The following is a 22,719-nucleotide window of genomic DNA, read 5'->3' on the forward strand; positions in this document are numbered from 1 at the left end:
TAATAGTTCGGACAGATATTAATCTGGGGAAGAGGCCTGTAACCTACAGGCTATTGCACGATCACACTTCACTTTCACTCTTTAAATGTGTTACTATTCATTTTTAAACTTGTGTTTGTTACTCAAAGAATTGTTCAAATGGTAAATAAACACATGAAATACAGTGTCTCCGCACGCACAATAAAAAATGAGACGAATATTATTATTCTAGTTCATACCTGACCTCACCGCGGGGGGGAGCCAACGAGCTGCGCAGGATTGGACAGAGGAACCGGCTCCTCATCTTCTGCACTCTCATCAACCTCGCTTTCTGGGTTCAATATATATTTAAAGGTAAATTAATGTGCAATTACACTGAGGCAAAGACTAGTGTTTTTACTAAAGCCAATTTTTGTGATTCCTTGGAACTGTGATGGAATGACAGAATTGTCACAAATCGTTAAAGCATTTGCAACTCATTCCAATGCCTGGTCGAATCAAACCAGGTTACAGGAGTCATTTCTTCTCTCCCACAGCAAATTAAATAAACACACAGCCACAGGAGGTCGAGGAGTCAGCGTAAAAGGCATTCCTCAAATCAAAATTCATTTCCCGTGATGCGAAACAGCAGGCCGCCCCGAAAGCCTGCAGCCGGCGAGGTACCAGGCGCACGGTGTTCGCACCTCGCCGATGGACTACTTTAAATAGTTTATATAAAAAAAGGTAACACATTTAATTAACACATTTATACAGTATTCATTTGTTACAAACCCCCCAAAAATTATGAAATCTGTTGTTTGCAATAATACAAAAAATACTACTTATGCACATACTGATAAATAGCTGATTGTGGATTTCTGATGGTTCTTTGATTTGAAAAAAACAGCAGAATTACATTTTTCATCAGAAGGGGAATGTAGTAATCTAGGGTTTGTGGCTTTACGCGGACGTGTGTGAGGTTGTAATTATTTCGGGGTCCTCTTAGGTAAAAAGCCCCTTCACTGTGGGGGCCCAACATATGGAATCAATACAGTTGTGCTGGATGGCGCTGGGGCCGGGGGCAGCGGGGGCTGAAAGGGCTGTGCAAGTTACTGCTCTGGCCCCGGGGGTCCGTGTGTCCCTGACTTCAAAATAGACTTGATTGCTAACAGCTGGCAGCCCTAACTCACCCAGTGTCAGGCCTCCCCTCTGATGTCAGCCTTGTCAGCTTCAAGGCTGGACCGGACAATGGAAAGGTTGGGAGAAAGGCATAGGTAGGCGGACAATGTCATCACGCCATTAGTGACAGTCCGCCGCAATCAACAATCCCACGAGGCCCTGCCGCGTCCACTTCCACGAAGGCCGACAGATATTCGCACCTTCATATTTACGCCGGTTGTTATGCATTCGCAATGACCTTCACATTCGCTGAGACCTACTCAGCGGCTACGTATGAGGGGCTGGCGTCCATGAAGGAAGATGCAACGGTAGAATATGCGTTATCATCGATAGTAATGTTTGGTTCTAATACACGTTAATCACTGGAGGATAGAATAACACACTCCTGTTGATTTGATGAAAAATAGTTCCTATATCTATTTCACATGCTTGTCACAGAACAAAAATAAAGCCCACAGTGTGGCACAACATCAAAAACAATCACGCACAATCACTCATAAATCATGTAACTAGTACCGAGTCTTCAAATGAATTCACGGAATCCTTCACAATAGAATGGTGTGCAACAAGAACATGAAACATGCTTTCCAGGCTCATTCACATTCTAACTGCAGCAGCAAGCACAGTGGAGGGGACATCTGGGTTTTAGATTTTACCGCCTCTGGTAAATCCTTAACTCCTTCCACATTCGCCTGTAGGCAAATGATCAGACGCGATGCGCTCATTAGCCTCCGTCGTTAGTCAATTAGAAACCTTTCTAATTTACAGGGAGAGGCTAAACTTTTACTGCCTTGAAAACACACAGTAGTTTCTGTGGCACGTTCTGTAAAAAAAAAAAAAAAAGTGAAGTGATTGTCACATGTGATACACAGCAGCACAGCACACACTGCACACAGTGAAATTTGTCCTCTGCATTTAACCCATCACCCTTGGTGAGCAGTGGGCAGCCATGACAGGCGCCCAGGGAGCAGTGTGTGGGGACGTTGCTTTGCTCAGTGGCACCTCAGTGGCACCTTGGCGGATCGGGATTCGAACCGGCAACCTTCTGATTACGGGGCCACTTCCTTAAGGGTATCAATGATACACGTATCAATGATACAGGATATCAATGATACGTGGTATGACATGCAGTGAAATGCTTTTTGTGAATACTGTGGTCTGTAGCAGTCGCAAGAAGCATTTCACAACATATCATACCGTGTATGACTATGTATGTGACAAATAAAAAATTTGAATTAGAATTTGATCTGCACAGACCCAGCGCAAATACAGGATTAATAATATAACAAGATGAATTAGTTAATTTTCAAATAGGCTATTGACCTGGGTCAATAAAGGCACTGGGCACAGAATGAGGCGAGGCTTTTCACCTTGTGTATCCTTCCAGTCTGCTGACACTCAGCATTTAGTCGTTTTTTCGAGAGAACAGTGTGGGAAGGTGAAATGTGCACCAGTATGCACAATCGTCTGGACATTCCTACAGTTCCTGGGCTCTTATCCAGGTGGTTAAGGAAGCGGCCCTTGTAATCAGAAGGTTGCCAGTTCGAATCCCGATCGGCCAAAGTGCCACTGAGCACCGTCCCCACACACTGCTCCCCGGGCGCCTGTCATGGCTGCACACTGCTCACTCAGGGTGATGGTTAAGTGCAGAGGACAAATTTCACTGTGTGCACCGTGTGCTGTGCTGCTGTGTATCACAAGTGACAATCACTTCACTTTATCACTTTATTACTTTATTGACCGGGTATATTTGGAATATATTTTTCTCATTACTATACCAAAAGTAGGGGTTGAAATGGAGACATAGTATTGTTACGATATTATACGTTAAACACTGTATACCAGTGTGGGTGGTAGTAGCCTAGTGGGTAACACACTTGCCTATGAACCAGAAGACCCAGGTTCTAATCCCACTTACTACCATTGTGTCCTTGAGCAAGACACTAAGTTGCTCCACGGGGGGACTGTCCCTGTAAATACTGATTGTACGTCGCTCTGGATAAGGGCGTCTGATAAATGCTCTAAATGTAAATGTTCGGATAAACTTTCTAGCGCGAAGCGACGCACTGGCGCTTCGGCGTGACGTCATCGCGTTCAGAGTGACCGGTGAGCGCAACTTTCCCCTCACTTTAAATACTTGAAATAGTTTTTTTTTTTTTTTTTAAGAAAAAGCCCTTTCATGTCCTTCATCGCGAAACACATCTGTGCATAAAAATTTTATCTCTCGACGTGACGTCGTCTCGCCGACGTAATTAAATCGGCGGTAGCGCCCGGTTCGCTCGGGTCAAAGCCCTGTGGAAAAATGACCGGAATTTCCTCACGATCGGCGAAAATATGGCGCCGCGCTTCGAACAGGCTCTCGTACAAAATAGCTGCTCTAGTTCGAGCACAAACACGCCTTTTTCACGTTTAAAAGCGCCTCATTAAAGTGCTTCGCTTCCCGTGAAAACGTACCAGTGCTAACATTGCTAACACCGCAACACCGTCACGTACATTCTGCTTTGAGGGACAAGACTGTGCATTCTCTCATTTTGTGGCCTTCAAAGACTTACGACTGGGCGTCTATTAATACATATTCTTGTCCCCCAGTAAAAACTGGACAGAAACACAAAGGATGGCAAAAGACACTTGGACGTTCGTGGTTCTCGGAGACACTTAATGCACCAATTCAGGCCCATAACCGCTCATTAAGTCCGTCATCGTTTTCTTTTTTTGTCTGTTTGCTGCTAAAAAATTATTCAGCTTAATGTGGTAGTAGCCTAACACACTATGAACCAGAACACCCAGGTTCAGACCCCACTTACTACCATCGTGTCCCCGAGCAAGACACTTAACCCCGAGTGTCTCCGGGGGGGGACTGTCCCTGTAACTACTTGTTGTAAGTCGCTCTGGATAAGGGCGTCTGGTAAACGCTGTAAATGTAAACGGGAGGACCAGATCCCTTCAGTCAGCTCAGATCTTTGCCGGTTCCCGGTCCAAACGACCTGACCGTGTGCAGGTGTCGAACACTCGATGCGCCGCCCGTCTTTGCAAGTTCGCTCTTGTGAAGTAACGTTGCAAGAACATTCTTGCCAAGGTCACCAGCGTGTTCTTTGCATTCTTGGTGCACCCTGGATTCTGTCCTTTTGAGAAGCGTGCATGTCTTCTCCCCTCCGTGGCATGACAGTCATGGAGCAGGAATTGTAAATTCTGTGTTGCTGGACAGTGTTGGCATCTTTTAAGGTCAGTCCTGGGGTCACCTGTGGTTATGACTTGTGAGGGGTGTGGCCACCATGACACTAATCAGGGCTGAAGGGATGGATGGCAAAAATCATTCAATGAAAAAGAGTCCAAAGTTGACATATTCTCTTTAATATTGTGATACTTTTCTCTTAAAATACAGTCTTTCTGAGGTAGACCATTACAGTTCAAGAACAATATCATTTTTAAAACAGACATCAAAAAAATGACATGAAATAAATACTTTCATGTACAATATGTCGCAAAAATGAGGTAGAAATGGTTACAGAAAATGTACAAGATCTGAGAACAAAGTTACTGGACTAAGATTAAAATAGCTAATACATGCCAGTTTTGTCGGACAAACTGTTTTTTTTTTTTTGTTCTTTTTTGTACCTTTTTTTTTGAGGAGATATTTCGAGGTGCATAAATATAGTAGTCAGTAGTCTGAGCAGTCAGGAATGTGAATGTCAGAATTGCGAAGATGAAAACGAAGCTCTCAAGCCTCCCTTTGGGTTCACGATAACGCTACATTCATTTTGTTAATACTGCAAGCTCTTTCCTGAAAACAAGGACATCTCCGATGGCCATTCGCCAAAAGAGAATCCCTTCACAAAGAATGAATGAAAAAGTGTTTGTATGTAGCAGCATGATTTCTCATATCTGGATTTTTACCATGGGAAAAAAAACGATCGAATTAAAATGCATCAGAATTTTGGATCAATCCGAGGCTTGTCTGTGCACGGCTGGTGATTGTTGGCCTCTTCTGGACTACGTGGTGTAGGGATGCATTCGCTGTTCCTTAGACAGAGATCAATATGCACACTGCGGGGGTCATTCCGACTGACCTGGCTCTACGGCATGACTGAAGCCACCAGCTGTACTTGTAAGGGTCGGGCGGGTGATCTAAGGTTACTGGACATCAATCAGAACATGGCCACTCCAAAAGGCTGCGCGTTAGGATGGGGACGGGCGGGTGGGGCAGTGGTCAGTCCCCCCGTCCCCACCCACATGGTCACGGGGGTCTGCAGCCCGGCTAAAAGCTCTGCTCTCTCTCGGAGGTGGGGGAGGGACACAACGTTATGTCAGTAGAGAGAATGGAGCTCTCCAGAATAATGACAAAAATAGACATTCGAAGCCTCATCTGATCTTCATTTCATACAAAGTCAAACAGAGTAGATTTTTTTTACACATTGGTAGATGCTGCGCTTTCTGGATTGTCTGCGTGTTGAGTGTATCCACACTGCGTACACGTTGTATGTACAATCATTGATTAGACATGATTAGCTGCCAATTGCATACTAGTTTCCTTCTGATTAATCTTTGGGTGCTCTTTATATTATGACTGGTGTGGGTGATTCAGACAAAGTGGTCCAAAAAAACAAAACCAAAAAAAAACACAGTTTGTCCAACAAAAAAATGGCACTGGGTCTGCCATCTACTTAACACTTTTATGAAGACAATCATCACTCCATCAAAATCTACATCAGAAATAAAGTATGAAGAAACAAGGTATTTATTTAGAACTCAAAAAGTCTTTTTTTTTTTTATGGCATCAGATATCTTCTGAAATACCTGAATTACATTCATTGTTAGTCTTTGTAGCATTTTCAAGTTTCTCCTCCGAGGTAAAAGCACAGCGCCACTGTGTATTTTTGTGTGTGCGCAGCACTGCGCCAGGCCTGTCCCTCCTTCGCCGTACTACTAAGACCCTATGGTTACATACATTCTTCTTTGTTCATAAAATCTGAGGTAAAGAAATTCTTCCTGAGTATTTCAAACAAGTCTACACATACTAAGAGAAAATAAAAAAAGGGAAAAGTAAAAGCAAAAAAAAAAAAAAAAAAAAGCAGACCTCGACGAGTGTGAGGTGCGGAGCCATGACCGGTGGTCTCAGCCAATCTGCACTGAGGGTGCGGAATGTGAGCTCGCTCTCCCCTTGTTCATACGTGATGACTGAGCATATGCTGATCCCTGGACAGTTAAGCAAATTATGCGTTGAGGCCGTCCGTGCTTTAAAACAAAAGTGCACAAATCCAGACCGCAGTCATTTGTGTTTACAGTGTTTATATCTGATCATTGTTAAAAAAAAAAAAAATGGTGCCATTTTGCTGCGGCAAGGCCAGGTTGTAAAACTGATGTACTTTAGAAGCTTTTTGGTCAAAAACAATATAGTTGCTCTAATATATCCTAAGCCCTTTAATACCAAATGATCGATTAAAGTAAAACAATGAAATAAAAAATACAGTGCCACTGGAGCAGAGGGTGGCAATAAATATAATCCTGAGAGTCGTAATCAGATTTTTCTTCTTCGAAATTTGATTATCCATAATCTCAAGGCTAAATCTCCAGGTTTAGTCCAGGATCAAGGCTAATCGGAATCTAGGGTAATGCCCCAAATATAAATCAAGAGCTCCTATAGACTAATAAAACTGCCCCATACAAGAAAAGGGCTAATCTTTCTTTGGGAAAAAAATAAAGTATATGTATATTTATAGGGGGAAACACACACTGTGGCATGTTACCAAATGCTTTCGATCTATATGGCTCCTCACCCAACATGGTCTTCCAATATAACCCCGTTCTTTTGGCTGCAAATAAGTAGTTACAAAAAAATCTGCAAGGCTTTTGCATGTGGAAAAAGAATAAAGAAGATCGGATTAGCAGTCCTCTGAAGCAGTCTTAACAGCAGACAACCGGCCTCTCTTTCTCAGTGGCTATACATTTTGCTCCACTCCATACAAGTGTCCAGTTCTTTGGGGGTGCTATGAGGGCGTACCTTGCAGAAGGCGTTCTCAAAGTCTTTGAAGGTGAGAGTGCTAATGGGCGGGGCAAGGCTGTGCAGGGTCCCTGCGGAGCCACCGGAGGACGAAGCGGCAGAGGCCATGGCCTTTTGGCACAGCTGCAGGAGCTCCCAGACGGTGAAGCCCTCTGAGCGCTGGAGGATGGCGCCCAGCTCGCGCTCACTCAGGCTGCAGCCCTGCGCTGCCAACGCCTGCAGCAGTACCTCTCTGCGTATGCTGGTATCGGGCAGCCCCACGTGGTAGCGCTTGGAGAAGCAGCGCAGCACGGACTCTTTAAGCAGGTCGGGCCGACGGGTGGCACACACCACCAGTAGGAGCTGCTGCAAACCATTCTGGACATTCTCTAGTGCCGAGAAAAGGTGCTGCCGCAGGCCGCCGTCCACCTCCTCCAAAGCCTCTGCCTCACTGATGAACACAAGCGATGGTGCTCTTGCTGCCGCCACGGCCACAAGGGTGGCCAGGATCTGCTCTGCCTCGGTCTTCCACTTGGACACCAGTGCTGCACCACTCAGACGATACAAGGTGGCGCCCAACTGTGAGGCTAGTGAACGGGCCAGGGTGGTCTTCCCGCCCCCCTGTGGCCCAAAGAGCAGCATGGTCCGGGGGAGCCGGACAGCCGGGTTGGGCCGCAGCACAGGCCAAAGCACCTCCTCCTCCAGGGTAGCCTTGAGGTGCATGTGTCCTGTAAGCTCACCCCACAGCAGCACAGGGCCACAGTCCTGCAGCTCGCCCGTGACCAGCTCCAGTAGCCTGGGGTCCACGCTCTTCAAGAGATCCCCAGACTGAGGGCAGGGGACTGGCCGTTTCATGGAGCCTGATCGGTGGTGGGAGAAGCCCTGATCACCATTGCCATTCTCGCCAGTCATGGCTGCTGGTGGGCTGTAGTCACCCCCAGCAGCTCCATATGGAGGTGACACCAGGGGTTTCAGTCCACTGTACTTTGCCACTTCGTCCCCAGCTGGGCCCAGGCCACCCTGCGACGACTGCTTGCTGGGCTTAAACGCCTGCTGTTGGTCAGCAGATGTACCAAAACCATTACTGTGGCACTCAGTTTTGTCACCAATTCCATATGGTGGATCAGTGCCAGACTTCATGGACTCATAACTGTATTTCCTGTACCGGGACGCTGTGTCCCCCCCATCTTCTTCATTCAGACTCATCTCAAAAGCCTTCCTCTTCAGAGAGCTCCCTGCAGGTTCTGGGCCACCAAGGCCAGGGTTCTGGTAGCCATAACTTCCTCCGACCACAGTAGGGCGTGAAGGGAGAGGTGTGGGAGCAGCCAGACCAGAGGGGAGGTAGGGGGTGGTAGGGTGGGTATAGCTGGGTGCCAGGCCAGTTTGGTGAGGGTATGTGGTGGGTGGGTAGTTGTAGACAGTGGTGGAGGGTGTGTAGCTGGGCACCAGGGTGGGTGTGGGTTGCAGAGCATGTAGGGAGGTGGGTGGGGGAAGTGCTGCGCTGGGCTGGGGGCAGTAGCTAGATGAAAGATATGTGCCATTGTAGGTCGGGGGGTAGTCGCTTGAGTGTGGGCCGCTGCAGGAGCTGCTGCCACTGTAGGCCGAGTCTGACAGGCTGCTGTTGACTGCCGAGCCTCCAGGTGGCCCTGTTGTGGAAGCTGTGACCACCTTGGGTGCTGTAAGGCCCTCGTGGGAGGAAGGCGGTACCAGAGGGTACGAGCCCTCAGAGCCATGTGTGAGTGGCCAAGGCTCCAAATCACTCTTCTGGCCATTTATGCTCCCAAATGCCGATGCAGCAGGAGGCTCGACGTAAGTGCCCACAGTGGGCCGGTCATAAGGAGAGTCCAAAACGCCAGAGTACTTCTCAGCATAACGCTTCAGCAGGTTGGAGGCAGTGAGGGCAGAGATGTCGTCGTTGGCCCAGGCATAGCTGTAGGAGCTGCGCCCGTGGTTGCGACTTGGATAGAGCTCTGATTTGTGTGCTGGGGAAGAGGTAGTGGAGGACACATCCAAATGCTGCTCAGGCCACTGGCTAAGGGGCTGGGCATGCTCCGGATTCCAGTGCATCTTCAACAGACCTGTGGACAAAACAGACAGAACACTCAGGTCATTATACTGGACAATGGATATTGTCTTTAACCAAATCACTCAGGTACGGTTCCATTTTTTTCCAGCTTACAGTGAAGGAAAATAGACAGAATCCTTGAACATTGTTGAGTTCTGTCAGTTTTAGTGGCCATAACCCCAACCAGAGAGGGAAAGAGGCCAGCCGGTGCATTTGTTGATGATAAGGCCCATATAGCCGTCGCTGTGCTACATCTGCAGCTCTCCCTGAGGAGCTATTGTTATCACCCCGTGCATTTCACTGAATGCCTCTCCCTCCCCTGTCCACTCCCCCAACCCACCATCCGCAAAGCAATTCCCCAAAAGCCCTGTGTGGCCGGCTGGATGGGGGAAGGAAGGTGGAGGGAAAGAGAGGGACAGTGGTGTGGAGAAGGGGGTTGGGGTCTGGAAGCTCAGGAACAGAATAGTGTGCTATTCATTGGTCAGATTCCCATGGAACACTGGGAGAGTGGAATGCCTTTTCCTCTGGCTATCTTCAGCCCTGCAAATCCTGTGATTCATGTTGGCTCCATGCTCAAGGCAGAGAAAGGAGCGAAAGCAAAAAAAAAAAAAAAAAAAGCACAACGCTGAAAATAAATAAATGCAACGTTCTATAATCTCCTGTCCTATAAATTTGTTCCTCTTCACTCACGTATTAGTTTACAGGTTACTCAAACAAACCAAACCCTTTTTGGGCTTTTGCCTGCAGCCCAGATTAGAATCTGTGAGAGGGCGATTTTATGTTATATATCTCATTTTGAACTCATCCATTTTATGAAGGCCCTCTGACTATTCCTTGCAGAGGCTTCAGACTGACATTCCATGCATAGCTTGGCATTATTGGACTGTCACGATTCAGCCTGGGGTGAGGGCTGCAACTGCAAAAGGGGAGCGGTAGAAGATTATGACCAAAAGAAGCCTAATTGGAACTTCAGCTTCCACGGCCCTCACCTTCCCTCAGTAAAGAACGATTCATAATTCATCATCCCTTCTCCGTCTGCAGGGATAGCGCTTGGGCTCTATTGCCATTTAAATCAAACCTTCATAACCTGTGCCGTGCTCCATCTGAACCTAATATTCTGTTCCACCTCCCCCCACTTCTCCCTCTCTCATTCTCTCTCTCTTTCTCTCTTGGGCAAAACCCCTTCCCATGTGTGTCTTCAGATTACGCCTGCTATTTATTCAATAAAATCAGACCAGCAGATGGTCATTGGATTACCATGTCCTTCATATTCAAATCCAGGGCTCTCTGGATCTCTGATGTGCAAAAATTGGTTTCCGCAGTTTATGCTCCAGACAATTTTCAATACCGCATATATCCTCAAATATTCTTTAAAATCAGCAGCGTATAGTGTAGGGGCATTTTTTTTGTGCTTTTGACTTGGAGGTCATTGTCCAAGCTGCAGAAACAGTATATGTCCTGCAGGACATTCCCATCTGTGCTTCTGGTTTGCAAGGGTTTGTCCGAAGTCCAATAATGGGGCCAGTGTGTGACAGAGATGGATGGCAGCCCAGGGGAACTCATAAAACCTGCAATGGAGAGAGCAGAGGAGGAGGAGGAGAGAGGGAGTGGACAGTGCGTACTCCATTTCTCCCTTTTTTTCTGCACAGAAGGGACATTTGGGAGCACAGTTGGACCAAGCAAACTGCTGTCCACTCGATCAAAACACACGGCAGATGAACAGCAAACTTCCACGGTTATGCAGAAAGCCGTTTGCATTCAGGGGACCTTGAAAATGGCTAGGTGTGCTTTCCGCCGTTTGCTAAAACAAGGGCATAAATCGGTTATGCAATTCACAGAGCCCCCTGTCTAGAAAGGATAAGTGTACCTGGACACAGACCCCCTCATCAGATGACTGCCAGACTGCTGTGGTGTGTGACGCAATGCCATGACACACAGACCCCTGATCAGGATATCTTCTTAAGAGGGATCTTTGGAGAACACCAGAGGAAGACACTGAGTAATCTGAGCTGATTTTAATCAGCTCCTCACTTCTTGATGGATTAATCGTGAAGCTCGGGGAACAGTGAGTAGATTAGGAAGCAGATATCCAGACTAACCATGCTGTTTGATCTGCGACATCAAGAAGTGACATATGCTGGCCTGGGCTCCAGAGACAGCCATGTGACCAGTCGCCCTCACATTCAGCTGCCAATGTGATCAACATGTGAGCCTTGTTAAGAGAAAAGGAGGCGGGACCTTTTTCAATTACGAAAGTGAGGGCTCCCTTGCTTCGTCCTTTGTTTGCACGGACGATCATGTGGCCCTCACTTTTTTGTGTGCATTTTTGCGTAGCGGGTGGGCAGCTGAGTGCATGCGTTCAGAGTGAGGGCATGAGTCCCCAGCTCTGTAGGGGGACAGATGTTTCCCACTGACCAGCCTTACTGTCTCTGGGACCATTGTTGGACGGCCCCTCGTCCAGCAGACGCACCCCTTTCTCCTTGACAATCCTGTTGGTCCGTGAGACAAAGGCAGTGGGATCCTATTGTCAACAGGGCTGCCTAATTATGGAAATCGTATTAATCTATTCAGCAGCCGTCCACTGACAGCTTTTGTGTGGCCCTGGGATTTATGGAGGAGATCTTGCTTGTGTGTTTCAGAAGAGTGTGTGATTAAGACAAGTGTTGCCTGTGGGCGTCTTCCTGTCCTTCTGGCTCTGACAACAGGGACCATCATCTGGCACGATAGGGATGAGAAGATGCTGAGTTGGCAATACGGGGCCCGGTTCCAGAGCCGGCCTCCATCACGAGGCAGGTTTAGAGACAACTGGGACTGCTGTAACATTAGAGCTGCAGGAAGTGGCTCAACGCTCCCTGGGGTTGTCCACCATGCCCCTGCTGCCCACACTTTTGTTTCCCCCAGCCACAAGAACAAAACCTACATAAATCCAACAAGCCAACTGGAACGAGCACCTATTAAAAGGGAGGGATTGCTGGAGGAAGAGAGGCAGGCCGCTTGTAAACAAGCGTCAGTCCAGCACCATATTGACCAGATCCCCCGTCCACACACATGGATGAATCGAGTAGCCTCGAGAATACATTTCACCGTGCAAAGAACCCAAACCAGTTGTGTTAAACATTCAAGCTGCAGGATAAAGGTCTCCATTTCATGCATGTATGTCCAGTTGTGTTATTTGAGAATGCTGGGAGCAGCTACGTCTGCCAGTGTGTTTAGAGAATTTTAGGCGTGTGTCGAGTGACACAGAACACACGCTCTGGCCAGAGTGCACATGCTTGCTCAGATTGCTCCACCTCCGCCTCCCATAGATAAGGAGCCGTGTTCAAATGAAGTTGCTCATTTGTATTCAACCCAAGCATTGGATAATCTGTGCTGCTGAGAGGTGGGATCTGGCAGGAGGCCTAGAAGGGAATACGAGTTATGTCCTTTCCTTCAGCTCAGTCCGTCTCATCCAAACAGACAAGGACGTGTGTGTGAGGAGGGGAGGGGCTCCTCCTCTGACTTTGGTATCTGGTATAAACACACAGCTAAACAGGGTCTACAAGGACATCTGGCGATGCATGAATGAAGGAATAATTCAAAACGCATCTCTGGACGCTGATACCTCATATACGTGACAGAGGCAGGTGTCCTCTGCGCCTCATCCCGTGCATGTGGCGCTGCATCGACGGCCACCTGATTTACTGCGGCAATATCAAACCTGTCTTCAGTCCGCTGCGGCCGATATCTGCGGTTTTGGTCATAAAAAGCCCACCCAGTATCTTATCTTGACATGAAAGTGGCCTGGTTGTCCGTGCGGTGGTCTGTTCAACACGGTACTTTTCTAATAAACAGACGGAACACAAAAAGCAGCGCAGAATATAAAATGCCCAATACTGCCAGTAGAGCTGGACAACATCAGAAAACCAGTTTATATGCCATGCAGAATTGGCCATTGCTGAGAAAGTTATTATAAATCTGTGCATTAGTCACAGGGACGTGATCAATCAAAGGTAACCCAATCCGTCTCTCAGTCTCCCTCTCCCTGGCACTCATCTGCTCCCTCTTTCATGGCCCTAAAACGATGTAATAACTGAGGAGTCTGGTGGGGCTCTTACGAGTTTTCACACCTGCTGCCCTGGGCACTTCCAGACACTGCGGCTCTTTTTAAATGTCCACCGCGGCCCTCCCCAGAGAGAGCCCTGTCCCGCTCTACTCCCTGCGTCTTCCCCTCTTCACCCTCCTGAGCGTCTCCATCTGTCTAATCGCTGATCTTATAACGGCCTCCTAGTCTCTCCACTGTATCCTTACACGATCGATGCAAAAATCACCACATTACAGGCCGCGCATGCGGACAGATAAATAAAATGAACGACGGCGCAAATCACCTCGCTCGTTGGTTAATGCCTCATCTGTAACTCCTCTATCGATAACCGGCCTGTGTGTTACCGCGCTTGATTCATGGCTGTTTTGTAATGAAGCCGAACCTAAACCCAGCACAAAGAATGGCTAGATGTGTCACTTTCATAATTTTAGAAACAAGCTGGCCCACCTCCCCCCTCTGCCTGCTAATTCATGCCCACAAATGGCCAAAAGGCCTGCAATCCCCCCGTCCCCTCCCTTCAAGAAAAACAGGGACCCTATTTTGTGTGGCTGCAGGCTGGCTTTAGGTCATTGTGTCCACTAATATATCAAAGAACAGCTGTCCCTAGGCTCTGTGATGACCAATCACCACCACCCATCTGTCTCCCTCGCCCAATCTCTCCTTCCTCTCCCCCTCTCTTCCTCCATTTTTCCAATCTCTCCCGCCCTCCCCGTACACTTCTACATTGCTTATTTCTTATTCTGTTTTCCGTCTCTCCCCTTTAGAGTCCATGTGTGAGAATGTGGCGCTTTTACGCACCGAGGAGCTGCTGGGAGTTTGCACCCTGATTAGGCTCACCTCCCCCTTTGCTTTAACTGGAAGCTTAATTGCATGGAGGCCTGGGCTTAATGAGCTGTCCTCCATGAGGATGAGCTGATGGGAAAGTGTGAGTGACATCCTGAGCTCTAAGGACCTCAAGGAACAGGTTCCGAACTGAAGTTGGCCGCTCCCCTCGCTACGCTAATAACGCACACGAACACACACACTCGCTCACTCACACAGCATGCTGCGGGCTAATTAAAGCCCATTCACACGCAGGACTAATGACCCTAGCCCCCTCATTCACAGGCCCTTCAGCGTGATCACTGTTTACTCAACGGCCTCCCTCAGCCTCTCCGCCACAGCATTCATACGGCCGCTCTCATTAGAGCGTACGTGTTGGAAGGGGGCATCCTAGCGGCGCTTAACTCGCACTTGTGGGCACCTCCCCGCTGAAACCCCCCCCCCACCCCTGCCAGGCCCTCAGCGTTCTTCATTCAAACTCCTTAATGACCCAACAGGGGGAAACCAGCGGCCATTCTCGCAGCACGGCCGCTCGTTCTGGCTCGAGTGCGTGCGCTTCGGTCCTCTTCCGAAAAGGGAGTGAAGGGGCGTACCCTCCTCCAGAAAGAGGAGTTAGGGCGCTCGCGGCCTGGGACTGATTTAGGGGCAACGTTTGAAGTGCAGATTACAGACTCTTTGCGCCAAATCCCTCCCGGAGTATCCATGGCTCCAGGAACCTCTCTCGGATTTCCTTCAGGTCCAGCTCTGTCCGCGGCCCAGCGTGAGGTCCCACCACACAGGGACAGAACCCGGGGAGCGGACAGCGGGGTGGACGTCCGCAGGGCTTGCCGGACAGTGGACGCCTGTTGTCTGTTTTAAGACGTGCCGTGGAGAGGCAGAATTCTGACATGGACTTGGCGTTATTCACATGCAGACCTCAGAGCGGGTCGGAAAGCAGAGAAAGAACCAGTTTAGTTCTCCAGCGTCTGACTGGGCTGAGAGCAAACATGGCAGATATCTAACACCCATGTGTGCAGTCTTACTCATCTCATACGGCATGCCTACACACACACACATTTATCCCCTCCCTGCCCTGACCTCCTCCAATCGGCATTAAAATCACAATTAATCATAATAACCCACTATAGTACAAATTAATTATTTAAACAATAACCCCATAAACAGAATTAAATAGAGGAGGGAAACATTAGTCCGTTTCTCTCCTGTTGAAATACCTGCAGGCTCCGAGATCAGTTTGGGTAAACGAAAATATTCAGAAAGCCGTCCATGCTCATCGCCTGACCAGCACAGGTTTAAAAAAGGAAAAAAAAAGAGAGAGAGAAGGACCAGTTTTTCCGAAATACCTGAAAATCAGGCTCTGGTGCACAGTTTCAAGAAATGTCACATATTCCATCTGGGCCGTGTGACCTTCTTCAAAATGGTCCAGCGCAGCAAAGGACAGCTAACAGCTAACCCTAACCCTAAGTCAGGTCAGATTTAAATTAAGACTACATTCATCTACAAATATCTGAAGACCTGTATGACGACATCAAGGAAATTGGAGAGGAAAAAAAAAAGAGAGAGATCATCAGCTATCGCGCAGGAGCTCACCAATACCCCACAACCGGGGAAAGGGAAGTGATGAACACAAAACCAGTCAAAGTGAATTTTCTGGGGACGAGGAAAGGACTCTTTTGGGAACTACACTTTAAATGGATCTGATGTGGTCGCCCGGCGGGATCCTCCCTCCTTTCTTGTGACTGTCATGCCCACAGAGCTGTGTTGAAGGGAGGTAAAGAAGAGTGGAGAATAGGCAGCGGCTGAAGCCCCATGCTGGCCGGGAAAACAATGCAGCTGTGGAGCCGCTGAACGCTGGGCTTAAATGAGACTTGGCAGGGGGGTCTGGAATCAGGGGGGCCTAAAACTGGACACGTCAGTTATTAGGTCAGAATTAAGCGGGAGGAGGAGAAGGAAAGAGAGAAGTAAAGATGGTAAAAGTGGTTACTGAGAGAAGAACTGGGAAATGACAGCCAGAACCATGCCGGTATCAGGCATGACATAAACCAAACACACACCATGCAAGGGGTCTGCAGTCGTGTTGACTGTAACACACACACACACACACCATGCCTGGCACATGTTAAGTCCAACTTTGTGGGAGACGTCATGCGAGAGAAAAAGAGATTTTACTTACTATATGGGACAATGGGACTCAGCATTCTGCGGACTGGGTCTTGTTTAAGTTGACAGCCGTGCACAGAAACCCAGGTTAGCGTCTGTCCGGATATAGTCCATAGCTGGCCTGTGCTTGTACTGGGACTCTACAGAACCCAAAACTAGGAGAGAAAAAGAAAGAAAGAAACAAAAAAAAACTTATAAGTAAATGCACCACATGCACGGTCACAAGCTTCCATTAAATTGTTCATCAAGCGTCACCTTTAAGCCCCTAAACGCTGCAATAAATAATTTTTTAAAAAAAAGGCCCTGACAATGGCGGCCCAGTGCAGTGGTGAAACATAAACAGGGGCATTCTCTGGACCCGACACACACTGGGGTATTCAGCACCGGCCGGCGTGCACACACAGGCCTTAAGCTGATTGTGAGGCTGCGTGCGTCCCCCCGGCTCTAAAGAGGGCTTTCTAAATCTGCCTGCCACACAAAAAGCCTCACGCATACCAGCGCACCGCTCGCAGCGGCAATAAAAAGCCGCACGGTCTCGCAGCGCCGATCCGGAGAAGCTCCCCAACATGCGTACGCTGCAGCGCACGATGCACTTCGCCTATACAACGACATGCATAAAGTGTCAAGCATTTTACAAAAGTTCATCAGATGATAAAAAACGGTGTTTTTCCCTTTAAAACTGGACCACGTTTTGGGGCGCCTGAAATTGGCCCGTAAGGTGACTGGAAAACCTTACATAATCCTGCTGCTCAAACACGGGGCTTTTAAACTCACCCACGTTCGGCACAAAATTGATAATATTTAACCCAGAAGCCAAAATTGGTTACTTATATTATACTTCCAACCGACTTATATGATCAAAAACACACAGAAAGAGACGGAGAGGAAAGGGGGGGCATTTTTCAAAGCAGCAGCAGCGGCAAAGAAAAAAAAATCCCTGCAGGGTGATTACCAGAAAAAGAACCCCAGCTTGAATTCATTACTGCTGCACAAAAACTAGTTTTGTTGTAAATTCTTGGGTAATTTCTGCAGTGTGTTTCCGTTCAGTCTCTTTTTGCAGTCATTTTAAAATGCATTGCCACTTTTTATTCAATTTATAAATATACAATAAATAAATGTTAACAAAATGTATATATATACACACACACACAAATATAAAATTATCCCCTTGTCACCTTCTAATGTCAAAGCCAAAACTAAATAATAATTTAATATTTATTAGAATTATTACATAAAAAGTAAAGACATTTCAGCCTGTAAGGACATTCTAACTGACCAACACAACCATGATCACATGACTATAGCTGGTGTCCAAAATTGACCCTGGTTATGTGGCTTTCCTAATTACAGCAGTTCACAAGCCACAGGAGCCCATCAGGACTCCAGCGTCCAGTCAGAACGCAAAACCACACACTTTCTCTGACATCGGCCACAACTTCAGCCTTTGCCGAGTTGAAGGTTCGAAAAGAGACACCTGCATGAAAGGAGAGCCGTGCAGCCTGGATCCTGTTAAGAGGGGGGATGGATCCGGAGATGAGTCCGGGGCGCAGGGTCCGGCTCTACGACTCCCCGGTCGCCCCTGCAACTCCAGCGAGGAGAGAGGAGAGAGGAAGAGGAGCTGCTTACCCTCTCATGCCTGCATTTCTTCGTCTGCTCCTCCAGCAGTTGGATAATCCCTGCAGCAGTCCGGCTCGCGTGTGCAGCGCCAGGCTTTTTTTTTCCACATATGGGACTGGACTCAACTCTCCCACTGCTCCCTCCCTCCCTCTCTCTCTCTCTCTCTCTCTCTACCAGTGACAACACAGCAGCTCCCCTCCCCCAGCACTCCCATCCCCCTCTCCCTCCCTTTTTTTTTTTTTTGTTGTTGAAACTATTTAAGCAGGGAAAGAGAGAGAATGAGAGGAGGGCAGGAGGGGTGGGGGAAGCTGACCAATCAAACCTGGCGAGGCTGGAATTCTCTTGCCTGGTCACATCCAGAGAGAGCGAGGGAGAGAGAGAGAAATGCGCCGGTGGAGTCCGGCCTCGGGGGAACCTGGACGGACGCTGAGGGGGGGGGACCTGATGTTTCTGTCCTCGCTTTGGCAATTCGGTCCGAATTCCACACCACTTACGAACATTTTTACAGCAGGAGAGAATGCAATTGCGCTCAATCAATAAGGGCACAGAGAAATTTCTGTCTTATTTATGACCGGTCTGGTGGGTGCAATTAGCAATGACAAGATCTTGTTCTAAACATCTACTAGTGCATCTCAAACCTATCGTTCTTATAATTTCATTCAAAAATGAAAACTTTCATACATGGTATATTCATTACAAATAGAAAATGGTCTAAATTTAAATATCCGTGGCTCTAAATGTTGATGGCAGTGGCACATAGCTAATATCTGGAATTGTATCTGGAATAAATAGAATATTACTTACGATCAGTCAAAAAAAGGGTTTACAATATAGAAATGCCCAACTTCTTTTATAACGTCAGTACTTGGTTGAAGTGGAAGGTTTGAAGGTTCACCTTTTGGAATGCAAATGTGCTTTCTCCCCATATTCCTATTGTTTGAGATGCGCTACTGATGGCATATAATGGATTTAGGGTGTTTTATGGCTGAGAATGACATAAAACATCCTGAAGACTTTCCTTTGCAGTATCAGTGTTCCTGCTCCAGCATTGAATTCTGAAACATGGCAGCGCTTCAGCGCGTCAGCGTTTTTCAGCAGGTTTCTCTCCCAGTGTCTGATTACCGCCACTTCCTGTCCATCTGCACAGGTGTGGTGAGTGGTATTTTTAAAACACTTCAGGGATGCATGATGACACTGTGCCGTGTGTGTGTGTGTGTGTGTGTGTGTGTGTGTAAAGCACAGCTGTGAGTCTGTTTTTAGAGCACTAGCACCAAACACCTCTTCAGGCTGCTCCCGTTACACCACTTCCCGGACTCTCCACGCAGCCCTGCCGGCATCTGCCCCCAACTGAGCAATGCCAAACATTCTCCCACACACACACACACACACACACACACACACAGCATCACCCATGGTGTTGTTTTGTATATATCTGTGCATGATCAATGTCCGGGTCGGGATTGGGACCCCCGCCGGCCACAATCGTCAGGGCCGCGCGTTGCCAGGAGGATTCTGCGCTGCAACCTGCTCCATCAGCATCTATAAAAGTCTCCTTTTGTCCAACAAACCCCCTTTATTCTCGCCGTGCTGCTGAACACTACCTCCATTCAGCAACAGAAAGATACCCATCACAGGTATTTCTGAACGTCACTCAGCTCCTCATATTTAAATTCATCTGATCATGCGTCTCTTAATTAACCCCGGTAACGCAGGCGCTGTGGATGATAAGGAGTGTCAGGGCTTGGGCTGGGTTTTAAATGCCTGCCTGGTGTGTGTGTGTGTGTGTGTGTGTGTGTGTGTGTGTGTGTGTGTGTAGTTATATGGAGGCCTGTTGGCCCATCACTCCACAGCCTCACCGGGCACATCAGTTATTAGTGCTGAGCCAAGCAGTCTGGACACATGCAGCATGCTGAGGACAGCACTCCCGGCGCACAATGAAGTCCCTCACTTCCCGGAGAGAGAGAGAGAGAGAGAGAGACAATGTGAGTCTGACAGCCACTTCAACGCATGCAGCTATATAACCTCATAATTCTAACATTCGCTGCCATTAGCCGTTAGCGCGAGATCGCTGAACCGACACAGTGGAACCGTCTGACCTCATCACCCCACTGTTGTTCTGCAGGTTCCCCCGGTTCTCCTCGCACCGCGTCAGAACGGCGCTTCAGCTGGAGATTTCGGATGAATCAGGCTAATAAGTAACTTGATGAATGAAAGCCTGCCAGCACCGCAGCTCGCAGATACAGTGACTGATTAGCCACACACACAGACACGGGCCACGCCACATATCTGGCATTCGCCGAGAGTCTTTCTCTTGATCTACAGCACGCCGCTTGGCTATTTAATGGAGTGAGAGGGTCCGGCACATGACAGCTGTAGGCCTCCCGGAAGAAAAAAGTACTTTTTCCCCCTGCCAACACCATCCTAAAATTAAAGCCTCCTGCCTATTATTAGGCCCCCACCGCAGCATTGTGCAGCAAATGTCCCTCCAGCATGCGTCCAAGTGCCTAGAGAGTCTGAAAATGCATACATATATGCAACTTCGAGTATGCTATTTGTACACCCGCATGATGCATCTAGGTTGGGCAAAAGTCTTTGAAACTTCATTTTTCAATTTTAAACAAAATATATGTCTGAATGCTAAATTGAAAAACGTGCATTTTTTTATTGATTGTCATCCACATGCATTTCATTTTTATTCTCATATTTATTTTGATTACAGCCTTGTAGCATGTAACTAGGACTGCAAAACTGAACCTATTCTTTATAGTAGTATAGTAGTAGTATAACCCCCAAGATTGTACTTGTGCTTGGTATTTATTAAAGCATTTTGAAAAAGAGGCTGCACGAATTGGAATTGATCTTAAACACTGGCATATGAAAACTGATGGAAAATAACAGTACAAAAAATCTGTAAATTCACCAGCCCTTGATTCCTAATGCAATTCTCCTAATTTATGCCAGTAAATGGAATTTCATGGGAAATTTCACATTAGTGAAACATTAAAAATCTCAGCAACCTATAAATCAATCCTTGCCCAACTGCACAATGCAATCTAAAATGATAAACGTGTAAAATGCATCCAGGGTGATCTAAGACTGCCTGCAGGCTGTGTATTTGTGTGTGCGTGCTGTTAATCAGTTCCAGGCTCTCCAGGTTTTTGGCTGATATGATTTCATTAAAGTGCTGGGCCGAATGCTCAGGCTTTGGGGGAGATTAGGGAGGGCAGAAACCCAACCCCTGAGCCCCAGTTGCCCTGGAGAAGACTGGGTGGCTGGAATGGGGGTGTTCGGAGGGGTCACAGGGATTATTACCGGGAGGTTCAGCTGTTTATTATTCCAATTCTATCTCTAACAGCTGAAAATTGGAGAATTAAGGAGCCGGCCGGGGAAGGTTAAACTGGGCTCCGAAGCTACAGGAGCAAGTTCACAGTAACTTGTGGACCCTGTGGCCACCCTGGTTTAGTACAGCATTAATGGAGCCTGGTGATTTTGCCACCTTTTTTCTCAGCAGTTCTAGCACCTGAGACAGACTGTCGTCAGCGAAGTTGGAATTGATCCGGCGGGTTGTGAGTGGCGCTGCTCAACCCATCATCCACACCCACCGCTTAGAGGCCCATCCAGTCACGTCCATGAGAGCCGCTAATCTGGCCTGGGACGTGACACACCCAGCTGTGAAACATGACCTCTCTGTGTCATGCTAGCATGTCATTCAAGGCAGGAGAACCCACACAAGACACGGGTGGTGAGTTTGGGGCTTAGCGTCCTTCCAAAAACAAACCCTTTCCGAGAGCGTGTGACAGGCGGAGTGCGTTCCATCTGGTCCTCCGTCTCCCAAAATGGCCTAGAACGCAAACCTGGACACTGGCGAGGAACTGTGCTATACTGAGCATAAGTTGCGCGCAGCAGACGGCACAAGAATGCGAAAGCCCAGCGGTTGGTGTGGCCACTAATGCACTCTAATTAGGGCGAGTGCAGAAACTGAAAGGGGGATCAGATGGGCGAGGGCTAAAGCCCTAATTAAACGCAGAGGAGAGTCAATCCGCCGGACGCAGGGGCGAAACATGGCCACGATGACCTTAAACCAGCTACTTTGCTTTTTTAATTGCATGGCCCAATTGCAACAGTCCATTTCTAGAGCATTAAGTTGTTAAGTCATTGACAGTAATTGTTAAAAACAGCCCCCTTTCAGGCCGAGGCTCCTTTCACCTTAATTATGGTCATTTATTAATAATCGTGCTGAGGCTAAAATGCAGCCTCATGGTTTAAAGGTGGTAACAATGACTTTTCCAAGGCTGTAATTGTAGACAGCGTTGCTCTGCCCATCCCCGTGGCCGCTGATGTCAGGAGTTCTAAAAATAGCAGCTGCCATGAACACGAGCGTGGTGAGAGGGGGGGTGGGGGGTTGTGGTGTGGAACGCTGGCCGTTTTTCATCAGATAAGCAAACAATGGTGCAATAGAGAGAAGCGCTCGAGGTTCTGCAGGTTTTGGGCTCAGCCATTGCAGAACTCACATGGGGCTCTGTTGTGATGATCCAATGTAAAGTATGAAGCACAAGGCACTCACGTGACCGAATCCGTTCTGCTAGGTTTAGGGACAATCTATTGATGGTCTACCTTGTAAACCTGATCGTTTTCCAGTCGAGGGAATAGAAGTCCTTCACCATTCCACCTAATAATAACAGTGAAGCGTACAGAATGTACATTTTGGACCCCCATCCTAGTCAGGAACAGCCAGGAACAGGTGGTGGTGGAGCCTGCTCTCTGGTCCAGGTTATGAGGAGAAACTATCCAAGTCAGTAGAACAAGAACTGTTTTTTTTTTTCTTACTGGTCTTTCAATAAAAACAATTAGACGAAATGT

The 22,719-nt window shown here is 47.7% G+C and overlaps 1 protein-coding gene across 2 annotated transcripts; it reads right to left on the minus strand.

Annotated features, from left to right (window-relative positions):
• Window positions 1–4,605: 4,605 nt before the first annotated feature.
• Window positions 4,606–17,993, minus strand: fignl2 (fidgetin like 2). 2 transcript variants are annotated; one of them, XM_028993971.1, is made up of 3 exons: window positions 17,869–17,993; window positions 16,256–16,397; window positions 4,606–9,192 (listed from the first exon to the last, which is right to left on the minus strand). In XM_028993971.1, the coding sequence occupies exons 2-3, from the start codon at window positions 16,278–16,280 to the stop codon at window positions 7,067–7,069; spliced, it is 2,151 nt and encodes a 716-aa protein (XP_028849804.1). In that variant the 5' UTR covers window positions 16,281–16,397; window positions 17,869–17,993; the 3' UTR covers window positions 4,606–7,066. The 2 variants fall into 2 exon arrangements, with proteins under 2 accessions (XP_028849804.1, XP_028849805.1); XM_028993972.1 differs by lacking the exon at window positions 17,869–17,993 and adding an exon at window positions 17,717–17,831.
• Window positions 17,994–22,719: the final 4,726 nt, after the last annotated feature.

Source organism: Denticeps clupeoides, chromosome 10 (genome assembly GCF_900700375.1).
Source record: "Denticeps clupeoides chromosome 10, fDenClu1.1, whole genome shotgun sequence".
In the NCBI taxonomy this organism is placed as follows: Eukaryota; Metazoa; Chordata; class Actinopteri; order Clupeiformes; family Denticipitidae; genus Denticeps; species Denticeps clupeoides.

Excerpts from the sequence above, each read along its gene's own strand:
- fignl2 (XM_028993971.1), bottom strand. The coding sequence starts at position 16,280 with ATGCTGAGTCCCATTGTCCCATATA. Across the intron at positions 9,193-16,255 it reads GAGTCCCATTGTCCCATATA|GTCTGTTGAAGATGCACTGG; the intron begins GTAAGTAAAATC and ends TTTTGTCCACAG.